General features: G+C 42.3%; 3 protein-coding genes across 12 annotated transcripts; 1 reads left to right on the plus strand and 2 right to left on the minus strand.

Moving 5' to 3' along the window:
• Positions 1-265: 265 nt before the first annotated feature.
• LOC135676182 (membrane-anchored ubiquitin-fold protein 4-like) lies at positions 266-5,320 on the plus strand. Of its 7 annotated transcripts, none has more exons than XR_010514170.1 (6): positions 269-642; positions 729-884; positions 1,712-1,885; positions 2,712-2,877; positions 2,961-3,147; positions 3,293-5,320. XR_010514170.1 is itself a non-coding variant. In XM_065187071.1 (4 exons), the coding sequence occupies exons 2-4, from the start codon at positions 755-757 to the stop codon at positions 2,813-2,815; spliced, it is 408 nt and encodes a 135-aa protein (XP_065043143.1). In that variant the 5' UTR covers positions 266-642; positions 729-754; the 3' UTR covers positions 2,816-2,878. The 7 variants fall into 7 exon arrangements, 3 of the variants coding, with proteins under 3 accessions (XP_065043143.1, XP_065043145.1, XP_065043144.1); XR_010514169.1 differs by lacking the exon at positions 3,293-5,320 and adding an exon at positions 3,228-3,288; XR_010514171.1 differs by lacking the exon at positions 3,293-5,320 and having other exon boundaries at positions 266-642; positions 2,953-3,288.
• LOC135675466 (omega-hydroxypalmitate O-feruloyl transferase-like) lies at positions 3,278-4,809 on the minus strand. Its single transcript, XM_065185618.1, has 3 exons — positions 4,708-4,809; positions 4,214-4,651; positions 3,278-4,141 (listed from the first exon to the last, which is right to left on the minus strand). The coding sequence occupies exons 1-3, from the start codon at positions 4,807-4,809 to the stop codon at positions 3,278-3,280; spliced, it is 1,404 nt and encodes a 467-aa protein (XP_065041690.1).
• An 86-nt stretch (positions 5,321-5,406) lies between the features above and the next one.
• Positions 5,407-8,417, minus strand: LOC135676181 (ACT domain-containing protein ACR6-like). Of its 4 annotated transcripts, none has more exons than XM_065187067.1 (7): positions 8,299-8,417; positions 7,538-7,583; positions 7,309-7,423; positions 7,171-7,238; positions 6,337-6,933; positions 6,165-6,269; positions 5,407-6,089 (listed from the first exon to the last, which is right to left on the minus strand). In XM_065187067.1, the coding sequence occupies exons 1-7, from the start codon at positions 8,376-8,378 to the stop codon at positions 5,748-5,750; spliced, it is 1,353 nt and encodes a 450-aa protein (XP_065043139.1). In that variant the 5' UTR covers positions 8,379-8,417; the 3' UTR covers positions 5,407-5,747. The 4 variants fall into 4 exon arrangements, with proteins under 4 accessions (XP_065043139.1, XP_065043142.1, XP_065043140.1 ...); XM_065187070.1 differs by having other exon boundaries at positions 8,235-8,351; XM_065187068.1 differs by having other exon boundaries at positions 8,268-8,308.
• Between the last annotated feature and the right edge of the window lie 5,810 nt (positions 8,418-14,227).

Consider the following 14,227-nt stretch of genomic DNA (forward strand, 5'->3'; position numbering starts at 1 on the left):
GCAAGCAGAGTATAGTTTTATTTCGTATGCATATGAAATTTGAAACAAAGAAGAAATGTGGCTCCAGGTGCATCTTGTATCACTCACTCTTAGATTTCACCGGAGATTTGCCGGAGCTTTGCCGGAGATTAGCCGTTCCTGCAGCTTCTACATCTATCGACGCATCCGTCCTCTTTATCGACAACACCATATAATAAGGACAAGAAGGGCATCAAAAGATTTCCATGCGGCGCAGTCTTTATTCTTTAATTCTTTTTTAGCTCATTGCCTTCCGCTCGCACGTACCTATCGTGTTTTTGGAGGCATCGGTGGCCAACCCAGGGCTGGACATGGGCCCAACCTTGCTTCCGACGGCCACACCCGGTGTCTCGTCGACATGACGCACGCTGCTTGCCCTTTAGCTTGTATTTATCCCTTTGATGGTTTGATAACTCCGCCTCCCAATTTTATTCCCTCTTCCTCTTGTAATTTACCTGTTCTTGGGATCAACCACATTCCTTCTTGAACCCTAACGGGACTCTGCCTTGGAATCCCCATCGCAAGATTTCACCTTTAATCCTTTCCCGGGTTTCTCAAATCTCACTTGCCGGTTTCCTTCGCTTCTCTCCATCGCAACGTCCCTGCTCGATTCCGCCGGGAAAGGTGCGTTTTTCCCATCTCTTTCCGATTCCGATGTTGTGGTGATGGACAAATTGGTAATTCATTCTTTGGTTGCTTCCTTTATGTAGGTGATTGGTGATTTATCGGAGAGCAAATGCCCGAAGAGGATCTGATCGAGCTCAAGTTCCGGCTGTTCGATGGGTCGGACATCGGGCCGATCCGCTACTCTTCTACGTCCACCGTCGCCATGCTCAAAGACAGGATAATCTCCGAGTGGCCACGAGGTAGGGGTCTCTTAATCTTTTCTTTCCGAGTCAGCAAGACAGAAGCTTCTCCTTTCTTTAGAATCCAGTTAACAGAAACTTCTCGTTTGTCATTATTGTCATTGGTCCTTCAGATCTTTCAACTTGTCGATTTCTGGTGATTCCTTCTCTTCACAACGATTTGATTTCGATGTTTTCATTGTTAGAATAAATATCAGAATATTGATTACCGCCCTGTACTATATCGATCTTGCTGCCTCCTGCGAGGAAGGTTATAGCAAAATTTAGATTCTGTTCCTTTCCATGGCATCCATCTCTATCTATCCCCTTGTGAAATTAATTTTTGGTACCCATGTCAAACTAAACTAGCTGATTCAGTAAAAAAAGAAAATCTGACTTGTAGAATTGGGCTTAACAGGACTGATATTGTTGTTATAATCTTTATGGGGAAGTTCCTCATGTTCAATAATGTGACAAGTTCCATCACTCATAGAGGCCTCCGTTTTAGAACTAAAGTAGCAAATCTTGCTTTGGGCAACAACATCAAGTGACATTTTTAATATATTATTAAATATACATCGATGTAACACTGGATGAATTTGGCTATCAACTGTTTAATGCTTTATCTTAAAGTTGGTGATTTAGTCACATATGTCGTTTTGGGCATTTCTTTTATCGTTATAGCATTTACGTTCATAGATATGCTGTTACTTTCAGTTGACGTTTACTCATTTTCCCTTTGTGATGTTAGCCTGCTATTGTGTCGGTTTTTTTTATGTTTTATTTTAGTCTTATATTGTTAATCTTTTAGTAATTCAGTTGTTTCCTGTTCTTGCATTTTGTTGTAGATAAGAAGATTATACCAGAGGTGGCTAATGATGTCAAACTGATAAGTGCGGGCAAAATATTAGAGAACAATATGACGGTTGCCCAGTGCGCATCATCACCTTTTAGTGAACTTCCAGCAGGTGTGATCACCATGCATGTTGTTGTGCAACCATCTTCGACTAAAACTAAAACGGGTAAGCTGGATCTTGTTAGTAGTTGTTGTGGCACTCTATCATCCGATGATATCTTTCTTGGTCGGTCTCTAAGAAGTTCAATTTGATGTATAGAAAATTCCATGTCTTTTTGTGCATCAAAGTAAAGATCCTTCAATTGAATATTAGCAGGTTGGTTCTAATGCTAGGAACGCCTCCAATTAATCCAACTTGGAACAATTGAATTTCTATATGAAGCTCTTTTAAAGACTCATAGGTCATGTTACAAAAACTTGCACCTGTACTATCAATTGATCTGTCAAATATCAAAGTTGCTTCGCTTGTAATTCTCTTTAGCTTGATGAAACACCCAGCTATTTCACCCCATTTTGTCTACCTACTACTCCGATCTGTAAATTTATTTTTGAGTTTTAATGTAATGTGTGTTTTCCTTCAAATTTAAAATGATTGTTGCTGACTTATTTTTTCTAATGGCATAAGAAAAAAGGATCGACGAGTCGCCAAAGAAGACAGCCTGTTCTTGCTCTATATTGTAGAGCAAGAAGCCATTTGTGAAGTGTGTGACCGGCAGCAACTATATCGTCTGCCAGCAACTCTATATTGTATTATTTTCTTAGAGGAAGATGCCATACGATGATGCGAGGCGAATGCTCTTGCACAGCTTGCCTCGAAACAGATGGATCTGACCCGGGAAGAGAGTGGCCTGTATGTAGCAGAGTCTAACACAAGGCATTGCAGACTACAGTTTTCTCTACACACCACCTGTATATCGATAGCGTTGACTGCAGAATCAATTCGATATATTCTTGGTGTGTTTATGTTGTCTCCATATTGGCCCTGGTTTCAGATATGTTGGTGATAAGCGGAAGAAGGATCTTGTTGAAGCATTTGTGTGACAGGATAAGCTCAAACACTTGCTATGAGGATAAACTGGTGGTAGTCAACTGGTAGTCAACTGATGCATTCATTCTTGTAGTCACTGTATTCTTTGGGGATGCAAGGCCATCGAGAAGGTAATTGAATTATGATACTATCAACTTGTACCTTTGATTTTTGTTTATTTAAGAACATCCTAATTATGTTGTTAGCTTTTCAGGAAGTAAAAGAATTAGACAATGGGTTTGAAAGCAGAAAAGGACTCCATTGGATGAAGAAAAGAGGAAATGTGCCCTCAAATAGAAAGAAGTTTGGTGCGAGTAAATACTATTAGCAAACTAGCAGACAAGTCCTTTTCTTGCTTCAACCACTGACAGAGAACCAAGTGATGTCGTAGGACATTGGTGGTGAGCAGAAGCTAATGTTCTTCGATGACTTATCATCTTCTAGCAGAATAGTAATCTCTCATTGTCTCATCTGCATGTAGAGACATTATTGCTGAAAGAAGAACAACACAAGCACTCATCCTCCATCTTCTTATATCTCCATCAGATCTTGCAATCGTGCCATTGCTGAGCTTGGGAGCCCGAGAAGCACGTTGATGCCCTTCCTCTTCCTCTCCTTCCCATGGGACAGGAACAGGATCACCTCCTTCTCAGGTAGAGTCACAGGCCCGGACTGCACTGGCTCCCCCCACCCGAAGTCCGTGGTGTGGAAGGACAGCCGAGACCAGGTTGTGATCAGAAGAGTGGGCGTCAACGAAGGCCTCGCCCTCGTGGCTTCGAAGTAGTCCATCGCCGATCTCATGTACTCATCAGTCACCGTCTTGACTGCGTCCTGCACCAGTCCGACGGCGAACGAGAGCGGGCGGCCCAGAAGGTCCCCTGCCGTGCTCAGGCAGGCGGTGAGCATGGTGCCGTTGCCGAAGTAGCCCTGCGGCAGCGGGGGATCGAATCGGGACCGCCCGTCGACCGCGAACAGGAGCTTCGTCTTTTGCCCCGGCTGCAGCCTCAGCGCCTCCGTCCGGGCTCTCCACACGTGGCCGGAGAGCGCCTCGAAGGTCGTGCACTTGGCGAGAGCTCCGTCTTCCAGAGCTCTCCTCTTCACGCGTCCGAGCTTCTCAGGCTCGAAGCAGAAGGACCTGTACGCCATCTCTTCACCGTACAGTGCCGTGGTGTCGGAGACGTCTTCGATCTCGGCGAACTCGTGGTGGGGAAAACTGACGAGAGGAGGATTTCGAGACTCGAGAACGGTGCGGTCGACGAACGGCGGTACCGATATCGGCAGGCCTCGTGCCGTTTCGCCCCAGGAGTTGACGAACTCCATCGCTCCCAACCCATCGAACATGCAGTGGTTGACGGCTAGCCCAAGGATGAATCCCCCGCTCCTGAACGTAGTGACCTGAAGGAAGCACGCGATGAGCTTCCGATGATTGTATGATCGAAACAAGCTGCAAGGGTGCGAGTTCCGAACCTGAACGACCAATGGCGGCATCTCCAGCAAGTTATTGGCACCGAGAATGGTGTAGACGAGCTTGCCGAGAGTGTCGGGGTTAGGCTTCGTGATGTCGCCAACGTCCTCCATCTCGCAATCTGCTTCAGCCTCCACGAACACCGCCCCTTCTCCGGTGCAATCGACGATGAGCTTCCCCTCGTCGCTGATCGCCAGCCGCCCGGCCAGCGGGTAGTAGTGAACGAGGACCTTCGCCAGAGCCGCCTTGATCACTTGCGCAGCTTCCTCGTTCCCCTTCTCCTGCGACCTGAAGCAGTATACGGTCCGAACTATGACCGCAATGTTCTGGTCGAGGTTGGAGAGGAAGTAGAGGCCCTTCGCCGTCTCTTCCGCCGGCGGAACAAGCGTCGGTTCCCCTTGCTCCACGCAGAGTTCAAACTTCTCTCTCGGCTCTGCAATCTGACCACCGCATACACAAACAAAAAGTATAGTCTCTGCACGTCAACCATACATACCGTCAAAACATAGAACTGAGTTGAGATGTAGTCTACCATGTTCGACGGCTGAGACATCTGATTAGAAGCTCGAGAAAGAAGACGAGAGATGGTTGGTTCCATGGGGCTAACACACGGTGCAATTTATAGAGAGCTTGAGACGAGAAGTCGACTGGTGAATGGGAGGCATGCAGTGCACAGCTAACAGTTTTGAGAGCTCAGAGGATGTGAGGCATCACGATCTCTTCTGTTGATGTGATTGACCTCCCAACCTACAGGATTCCCATATCATTGGCCCAAATCAGCAAAGTTGCATTGCGAGTGATGATTACCATGGATGACGATAATAGATCATGCTGGTCATTGAATGTTAGGATGCTGCAGTCTTGGACTGCCAGTGTGATGTCAGTGTCACTGGATTAAGTGTCATAAATTGCATTGCTGTAGAGGCGGGTGCAGACTCCATCACACCACAACTAGCAAGGTTGCATGCATGGAGGAGGCCATGAGTCACATGGAAGGGGCTGTTGGCCTATATATGCTTTGGTAAGCCTAAAATAGTCAACTAATAATAGTGTGTTGAGATTCTCAAATCTATCACATCTATAGGGCAGGCTGCCTCATTTGATCTGTATATATTGTATGATATGTATACCATCTGATTTGGTGAAATACTTTACCACAATCAATCCATAATCATCTTCCATACAAGGAAAAGGCTAGAATTTAAATTCTCATATTTGTCATTTTAGGATAAATTGAAGATCCATAATCCAACCACATTACTTTCTTAACATCCATCTTTGTCCTCTGCTAATTTTCTTGACACCAAATGCATTGGATGGATTCCTTGGACTTAAAAGAGCATGCCATCTATCTACATCAAATAGTGTCTATTTACAACAGTGTAATTATTGCTCATCCTTCCATCACATTCAGTATACTTCTCATCCTGGACTATCTACAGTGTTGCTACTGGATGTTTGTCTTTGATGTTGTACCTAACTTTTTTCGGTATCATCTTTGCATGCTAATCGTCTTCCATGAGCGTGATTTGGCGTTCATGAGTAGGATCTGATCAGTCGAAAGCTCTGAAACGAGGCCCTGAAGAGGTTGCCAAAGAAGAAACTGACAGTGCTGACCACCTCGGGAGGCTTCGCTTCGAGTAGAGGGTTCTGCTTCACCCTTACTATCGTCTGCCCGAGCTGTCTGCGTATCGAATCGATCGTCTTGGCATCCACAGGGTTGCCTGATGTCTCAGAAAGATGGAAGGTGTCTACTTCTTTGCCTCCCTCGGTCGAAATCTCTGCTCTTCTGATGGTCAAGCCATTCTCTCGGAATACCCTTGTGATCTCTGAGAGAGAGCCAACTTCGTCCTCTGTCTTCAGCTCCAATTCGAGACCCTGCACATGGCCAAAGACGATATAAGTAACACAAGCAGTGAAAACCATTCACAATATTTGGGAATTCGATCGTACATCTGAAGCTCTTCTCTCTACAGCTGCCTCAAGACACTGAATCAGATACTGTTGCTCGCCCTCTGAGCTTATGGGGAGGCCATCTACATGTCTTATATAGTATTCCTTCAATCGGACTCGAAAGATTAGGACTGGCTTAAAGGAAACAGTATAGCTTACACATGATACGTACCTGATAAGCTTCTTCCTTTCCTGCACTGGCAGTCCCATGAAACACAACATACTGCATGTCTGTGAGTGTGCAAATGGTGTCAAACAGAAGCTTGGGCCGGTCCTTGGATCTCAAGATTACCACAGTGTAGTCCTTCTCGGAACAGTCCATCACAGTGACTTGGGGTCTAGATTTATTCCCCACAGCTTCTTTCACTTCAACCCTCTCATAATCCCGGTCATGGAACATCATCTGATGCAACCTCCTCTCTGTGTGGGTGAGCCCCATCGACACGGTCATCGTCCCCATCCTTGGATCATGATCACCTCTAAGAACATTGCAGAGGAGCTCCTTGAGGGTGGAGAGCTGTTGGGGGTCTTCGATTGCTCCCTCGGTGGACTCATGGGTGACATGAAGCACTGCTGCAACTCTGTTGTTGTGTGTCCATAGCTCAGCTTTCACCACATGACTCATCTGGGTTGCAAGAACAGCGCATACTTCGGATAGCAATCCAGGCCTGTCGGAGCCTGTTATCTCAATTAATGTGTCCTCTGTTGACGGCATTATACCGACTGAATTCTGAAGCTTGGGGAATAAGCAAGCCTCTGACTCCAGGGACTGGACAAACGTAATAACAAACAGAAAACAATCAAGCTGATGCCATTTATCTAACATGTTCGTCAAGCAATGGTGGCAAAGTTTGTCTCACGAAACTGGTGATTTGAGCTGATATATATGAATGTTGAGAAGAACAAATGAAGAAAAATATGCTAGATTCGGATAGAACTCATCATGTATGTTATAGTTGAGCTAAAAGTAATGGAAATATGCCACACTAAAAATTTTAATTAATACCTTTTTAATGTAGGAGATGATCTCCTCGTCCCACAGTTTGTTTCCATTGCAGTCGGTCACATTAAATACTGGAAAATGAGAAGAATTAGGAACTATTTCTTCCCTTTGTTCGATCTTATTGAGACTCGGAGAGCATACCATCCATGAACCAACTTCCATCCGAAGATATATAGGCCTTTCTGATGACAAGGTCCAGATCAGTGAGGACTTGAACAACTTCTAGCAGAATCCCATGCTTGTTGACACTATCCACCTAAAACAATGAACACGTACAATATCTAAGAGACAATTCATCAAAAACAAAGCATGCAACCTTTGGTTCCGCAGTGATTTAAGCTTATGTTCACTCAAAAAGCCTCTCACTTACTCTAATAACTGTTGCATCACCGCAAGAATCATTATCTATCACAACCCTGCATTGCAGAACCAAAGACATGAGGTGAGATTCCAAAGAAAAAGTTTGAAGCAAAAGTAATGAGGTAGAATGAAAGAATCTTAAAAATGAACAAACAACAACAAGGAATCTTTTTTGTTTCTTTTGCGAAGATTCGGTGCTCAGAAAGGCCAAAGCAAAAGCCATGGAAAAGGGATTCCATCCGATCACAACATGACTAAAAAATGTGGAAGAACCCTAAACCAATGAAGACCCAAAGAAAAAGTACAAAGGGAGGATTACTCACACCTAATAATCACATCCAACACAAGATATCTAAGATTGAAACAAACCATGCTGAAATGATGTGAGAATAAGAACCAGAAAAGAGATGCCATTGCAGAGCCCAGCTGACAAAATAATTCAAGCAGATCAAAGCATCCAAAACACTAAGAACACTAACTCAAGAACAGAGCGAACTACACAAAACAAAGATTCTTACATAAGAGGAAGAAACGAAAAGCTACACAGGAGAGGAGAAGGAACAAGAAATTCCTAGGAAAGCAAACCCAATCATCTCCCCATAAACAAAGCAGAAATGAAAAACCATATCTGCTCATCTCTTCCAAACAGAAACTTTAGCACCGCATCACAAACAAAAATGGAAAGTCCTGCAAAATAGACCACATACCAAAGCCATATGCTCCAAGAATCAAGCAATTACATCAAAGCAAAGAGTGCTAAACTCATGTCACCTCGGCGGGTTCATCCTCCTAATGAGCTTGGCGAATTCATCGTCTTCCACATCCATCTCCACCTCCGGGTACCTCCTCATCGTCCCCAAACAAGTGAACTAGACCAAGCTCAAGAGAAAAGAGAGCTCATCTTCTCTCTTCTTCTCCCTGTATATAAGTACAGGGAAGGTAACTTTTGTAAATCAGTCCCTACAATACCTGAAATTTTATTTCTAATTCCTTAAATTGATATATGCCCTCGACAGGGTAGGTATTTTGGGCATTTAATATTTTCCAGGGATTGATATGTAATTGTAGTTTGTTCATCTCCATCTCCCGCGATCTGACATGGCGATTTCCCATTGGTTCGATGACTGGTCGCTGTGCTGATGGCGTGATTTGAGAAGCGGACACCTGTTATGATATTTTCACGGATGGATTCGGGAGACGGAGTGGGGGGGGGGGGAGGGCGAGGGGGGTGTCCGATTAAGCGCCGGCGCGCGTGTGTCGGGGGGAGACTAAGACGTGCGAGGTGTTTGCCACGTGCGTGTGGGCCGCTTCCCGTTATTTCGACGGTGAGACCGGAGAGAGTGATCGGTTCTCCCGATGGCCCAAATTATCTTGTGCGTATTATGTATCCACGCGCAAAAGTCAAAGCATCAATGAAAAGGAGCGTATTTGGATTTATAATAACGATATTTAGTATGAAGATAATGGGAGGTCGATATTGTGGAGAGAAAGTTGTTGATATTTTGATCAGCTCGACCTAGTTCGGATCCATATGTATAGAATTATCTGATGTGTCATCTAAACGAAGACTAAAGTTGGGAGAGGTTTCTCGACTAGATTCATTCAATGATCAAGCTAGTAACCCAATGTATATGAGTGTAAATACGAGTGGTCAAAAAATAATAATCTATTCATCTTTTTTTTTTTTGTTCATATGAACTTTTATACTTAGTCGTAAATGGATAAATAATTTATAAAATATTCTACGGAGAGGTAGCCTCCAACCACCTCTTCTTGACCTCTTGTCCACATGGACGACAAGGAGGTGACGACATGGGCAAATGGGTGGAGAATGACCTTTGTCTTATTTTTTTCACCTTGGATACCATGTGACGGTTATATATCAAATAACGATTAGCTAACAATATACTCCTTATTATTTATGCCCTCCCATGTCGTGCTTTGAAGCTCTCACGAGAGGGGTCTAAAGTATGGTATCAAGTTCCTCCAGCACATCAAGTTTATAGCTCTTCGATCCATCGTCGACATGGTGGCACGTCGAGTTCATCTTATATTAGTTCATCTGATATGTCTAGTCCAACATGCCCAAGCACTGCCGGTGGTGATCCATAGTCGACCTAACCCTCATATCATCTAGGGACATACCTTGGTCGAACGGGGTCAAGTTTCCTTACCTCCCCATCTCTTCTGACCTTCATGCTTCGATGGAGGTAGGGGTCGAGCTTCCCGACCTCCATATGTCGGGTAAAGGGGAGGGTCGAGTTTTGTAGATTCATGTGTCTTGGACATATTTTGTCTTATGTCTCCTACCATGACGGGTTTCTCCTAATGTAGGTTGGGTTTTTCCAACTCACATACCTTGGACACATTTTGTCTTATACCTCTCGTCATAGTAGGTTTCTTCTTACGCAAGTCGGGTTTTCTCAGCTCACGTGTCTCAAGTACATTTTGCTTTGTATCTCCCATCATAACTGGTTTCTTTTGATATTGGTTGGATTTTCTCGACTCACAAATCTTGAGTTTATTTTGTCTTATGTCTTCCGTCTTGGTGGGTTTCCCGACTCATGTGTCATAGATATATTTCATCTTGTACCTCCTATTGTGATAAATTTCTTCTAATATGGGTCAGGTTTTCCCAACTCATGCCTCAGGTATATTTTCTATTGTGCCTCCTGTCGTTGTAGGTTTACTCTGACATGAGTCAGGTTTTTTCGACTTGCGCTTTAGATATATTCTGACATGAGTCTTGTGCCTCCCACTATGGCATGTTTCTTCTGATATGGGTTAAGTTTTCTTAACTCATGCATCTTGGGCATATTTGGTTTTATGCTTTTTGTCGTGATGGGTTTCTTCTAACACGAGTCGGATTTTTCACACATTAGTCACTTTTACACTTTTTGAGCTTGTCTTCACATATCGATCACTTGTGTAATCTCCGAGATGGTGTTTGTATATGGATCACTTTCATACTCTCCAAGGTGCCCCTTCATCAATCGATGTCCATTCGAAATCAACTCGAAGAAATATCTTTATCATGAGAGGAGAGAGATCAATCCATTCTCTATAAGTCCTCATTGACCATGAAGGGTGAGGTTGATTTTTTCATTTGATCTTTGAAGGCCCCCTTAGGAGCCTTCTCTACTTAGCCCTGGTTCTCTATAAGGTGAATCGGTTTATGGGTTCCTCGTCCTCTCGGTGTGTCGGCTCTATAACACTTCAATCTTCTAGCATCTTATTCTTCCACCTTCATAGGTTAGGATGTCTTTCCTTTTTTGCATAAGCTCCTCTCAATCTCATGGTTATTGGATGATCAAGGAAATTGATACTCTATTCTTTGATAGCTAGGGGCAAAGGAAGTCTAGACTCGCCCCTCATCAAGGGAGTCAGTGCTTATAAACCTGAAGATTCTTCAGGACTTAGAGTATATGAAAAGCATATACGATAAAGACTTAGTGGTGAGTATACAACTATTGAACCACTTACAGACTAGGTACTCCATCCTAGTTAAGTTTGATCTACAAATCTCTTGACCTAATTACCATCTATTTGACCTTATATTTAGATCATGTTGCTTATCTTTTAATACTCTAGAAATATGACTTCATGTTCCCCTCCACCCGATAATAGTGTTTTGCCACTAATGGTGAAGGATATCACCTTCATAGATAGCACCCAACTCATGTCTTTACTTAGTGGTATTCATCGAGGAATACTAGCATGACAATATTATCTCAACCTATAAACTCTTTGTTGCCTGCTTTCGATTGTGCAAGAGGAGAAGCGATTACTATCTGACTACTCGAGAGGGCTTTAGAGTTAGTAGTGCCCTTCTAACAATAAGGGTTGAAAAAAGGGTTTATTCATCATAGGTTCATGTTAGAATTGAGGTTCAATCTTGCTAAGTCGGCACACTCTAAATATAACACACTTCCCTTCTTAGCAGATGAAAAGGTAAATCAAGTGCTTCAATTGAGAGATATACTCTCTTTTTTCGAGGCTAATCGAAAGATGGATGAGGACTGGTTAATCGATATGATTCACAGCTTGGCTCCTCAGGGTATGACTTAAATACTTTATCTTCTCACCTATTTTTATTATTTTTTTAAATTAACCCCTGTAGCCTCTTAACTTTGATCTCCTACAAGTATAGACCTTCGAGCTTTGATGAAAAAAGAAACTAGTTCCTCTTCAAGTACGATAGTAGCCTCTTAGCTCCTCTAGCTATTGTTTGTAAGTCATCAATAAAGGCATTGGGCCTAACTTGATTCAATTATCCTTCTAGCACCAATAAGTTAAAAAAAAGAATGTTATGAGGAAGGTGCCCTGCCCTTGATAGGATGAGTAACCCGAGGTGAAGCAGAATCCCATAAAGGAATCGAATGAACTGCCTCCTGCCTTCAAGGTGTCGATGTTCTTAGAGAGCCCCCAAAACTCAAGGTCCTCCTCGGGAAAATGAGAAAAGTGATAGAGTTCAATGTTTAACTTATACAATGGCAAGTCTTTGCACTTCGTAGTATTGCAGATAGCCAACCTACTGAACCCAACCCTAAACATACCGTTGTGAAGCAATACTATTGTGAAGCAATACTATCGAAGGGTTTATAAGAGGAACAAAAAATATGGGGCGAAGACGGAACTGTGAAGCAATACTATTGAGGGTCTTTGTACTCAAGGGTGGTGAAGCAAATTTATTATTTCCCCTTGGAGGTTTTGATCGACATGTGCTACCATAATGAAGTACTGGTAAGTTAAGTCACGACTAGCCCCCTCAGTTCCTTGTTGCTTACTCTTTTACCTTTGGTTTGTAGCATCACCATTACATTATGGCTCTTATTGACCATATACGAGGACGTCAACTCCGTCATTTACCAGTAGTCTCTTATGATCGATAATCACCATAAAGAAGTGGAGGGGCTAAAGAAAATGAGCAGAGACCCTATACTTGTTGCTGAGGTAGAGGCTTAGGGGTCAAGTTGGTGAGGCAATTAGAGGAGGTTAAGTGATGCTTCACTGACTATGCCAAGCAGTTGAAAGTAGTTTAGAGCAACATTCGAAATATGGAGAATGAGTTACTGTGACTTACCCGAGAGCTAGATATGATGATATATTTCGAAGCTTGTTGAGCAAGTTTAAAGTAATTATATATATATATATATATATATATATATATATATATATATATATATATATATATATATATATATATATATATATATATATATATATATATGATAGACTAATGCTCGACGCTTGAGATGTAGTCCCTTTAACCTGATCCTTGGAGCCATCTTAGGGGTAAAAGTTCTTTAAATTCATAATGTGCAGTCTTTGGCAACACTATTTTTTTAATTATCCCAAAGTAATAACTTCCATCTCGGATGACTATAATGGCTCGATATAACCTTTCTTAGTTTGGTGCTAGCTTATCCTAGGATATAGTCGAGTCACTAACTTTAACTTTTTGAAGCACAAAATCCTCTAGTCTAATTACCTAAGGGCGAACACCTTAGTTATACACCTTGACTATCCTTTTTTTATATCTTATTTTCTTTAGGGTTAGCAAATAGAGCTCTTTATAAAAAAGATATGAGATTAAAATGATTATAAGGTTTGACCCAATAGTCGCCGCCCCTTATCCTTATCTCCTAGCTTTTCCTCAACCGAATACCCTCTATTTGGTGCAAGAGGGTAATGAGTAGAACTACCCCTACTATGTGATGGTGGTGCACAAATGCGAGGAAAGAACACGCTATAAAAGGAGGTTCATCGCCTCTTCATCCATCATGTGGATCATCGCTAGAGAGGAGCTTGCGAGAACTCTTTCAACCATAGACTTAGATCTACAATGTTGGGGATATATGATCTCTCCTATGTGAGAGTGTCTCATGAATCTTACATAGTTTTCGATTTCATGAGTTTTTCACTCCCAATCATCGCATGTGATTTGATATAAATATGTATTTTAGGAAACTGATTTCTGCTTTATTTTTTTATTAAGCATGTGATGCTCTTCAAGGTTTCCCAAGAGTTATATGAGAGGCCCACAAGATATATTGTAACTTGTCCACCCAAGTTACTTTTGCTCCAATGATTAATTATTTTAACCCTTCGAGAATGGCTCAGTTAGTGATCTCAACGAGATCGTTAGTTCGAGGATGAGCTACCAAGCTAAACTTTAGTTGAACTCCGTAGGATTTATAAAACATCTTAAATTTTGCGTTGTTGAATTGAGTTTCATTATCGGTGATGATGACTCTAAAAATTTTGAAATATGTGATAATATTCTTTTATATGAATCCCTCAACATTCTTTTCGATGATCAATGCTAATAGCTCAACCTCTGCTCATTTCGTAAAGTAGTCAACTCTAATAATGAGAAACTTTATTAGCCCAAGGCCGACAAAAAGGGTCAAAATATTTGAGGTTAGAGTAAGGGTTCCCGGTTCTTTTGAATGAACTGCCCAAGGTATCCCTAACATATGAGTTTTTTAATATGCTCTTTCAAGTTACGATAATCTTTCATGTCATGGTCGTAATCCTGATGGAACTTACAATATTTGAACCTATCTCTTATCACCAATGGAGCCTTCATCGGGTGAGTCTTTTAAGAGTCAATTCTCTTTTATCTACGTAAAAACTTTAGTTCTAGTCATATTCAAGAGGGTCGGCTCAGACCTTGGGTGAGGTAACTCGAGTAGTT

Source organism: Musa acuminata, chromosome BXJ1-6, assembly GCF_036884655.1.
Source record: "Musa acuminata AAA Group cultivar baxijiao chromosome BXJ1-6, Cavendish_Baxijiao_AAA, whole genome shotgun sequence".
Lineage (NCBI taxonomy): Eukaryota > Viridiplantae > Streptophyta > Magnoliopsida > Zingiberales > Musaceae > Musa > Musa acuminata.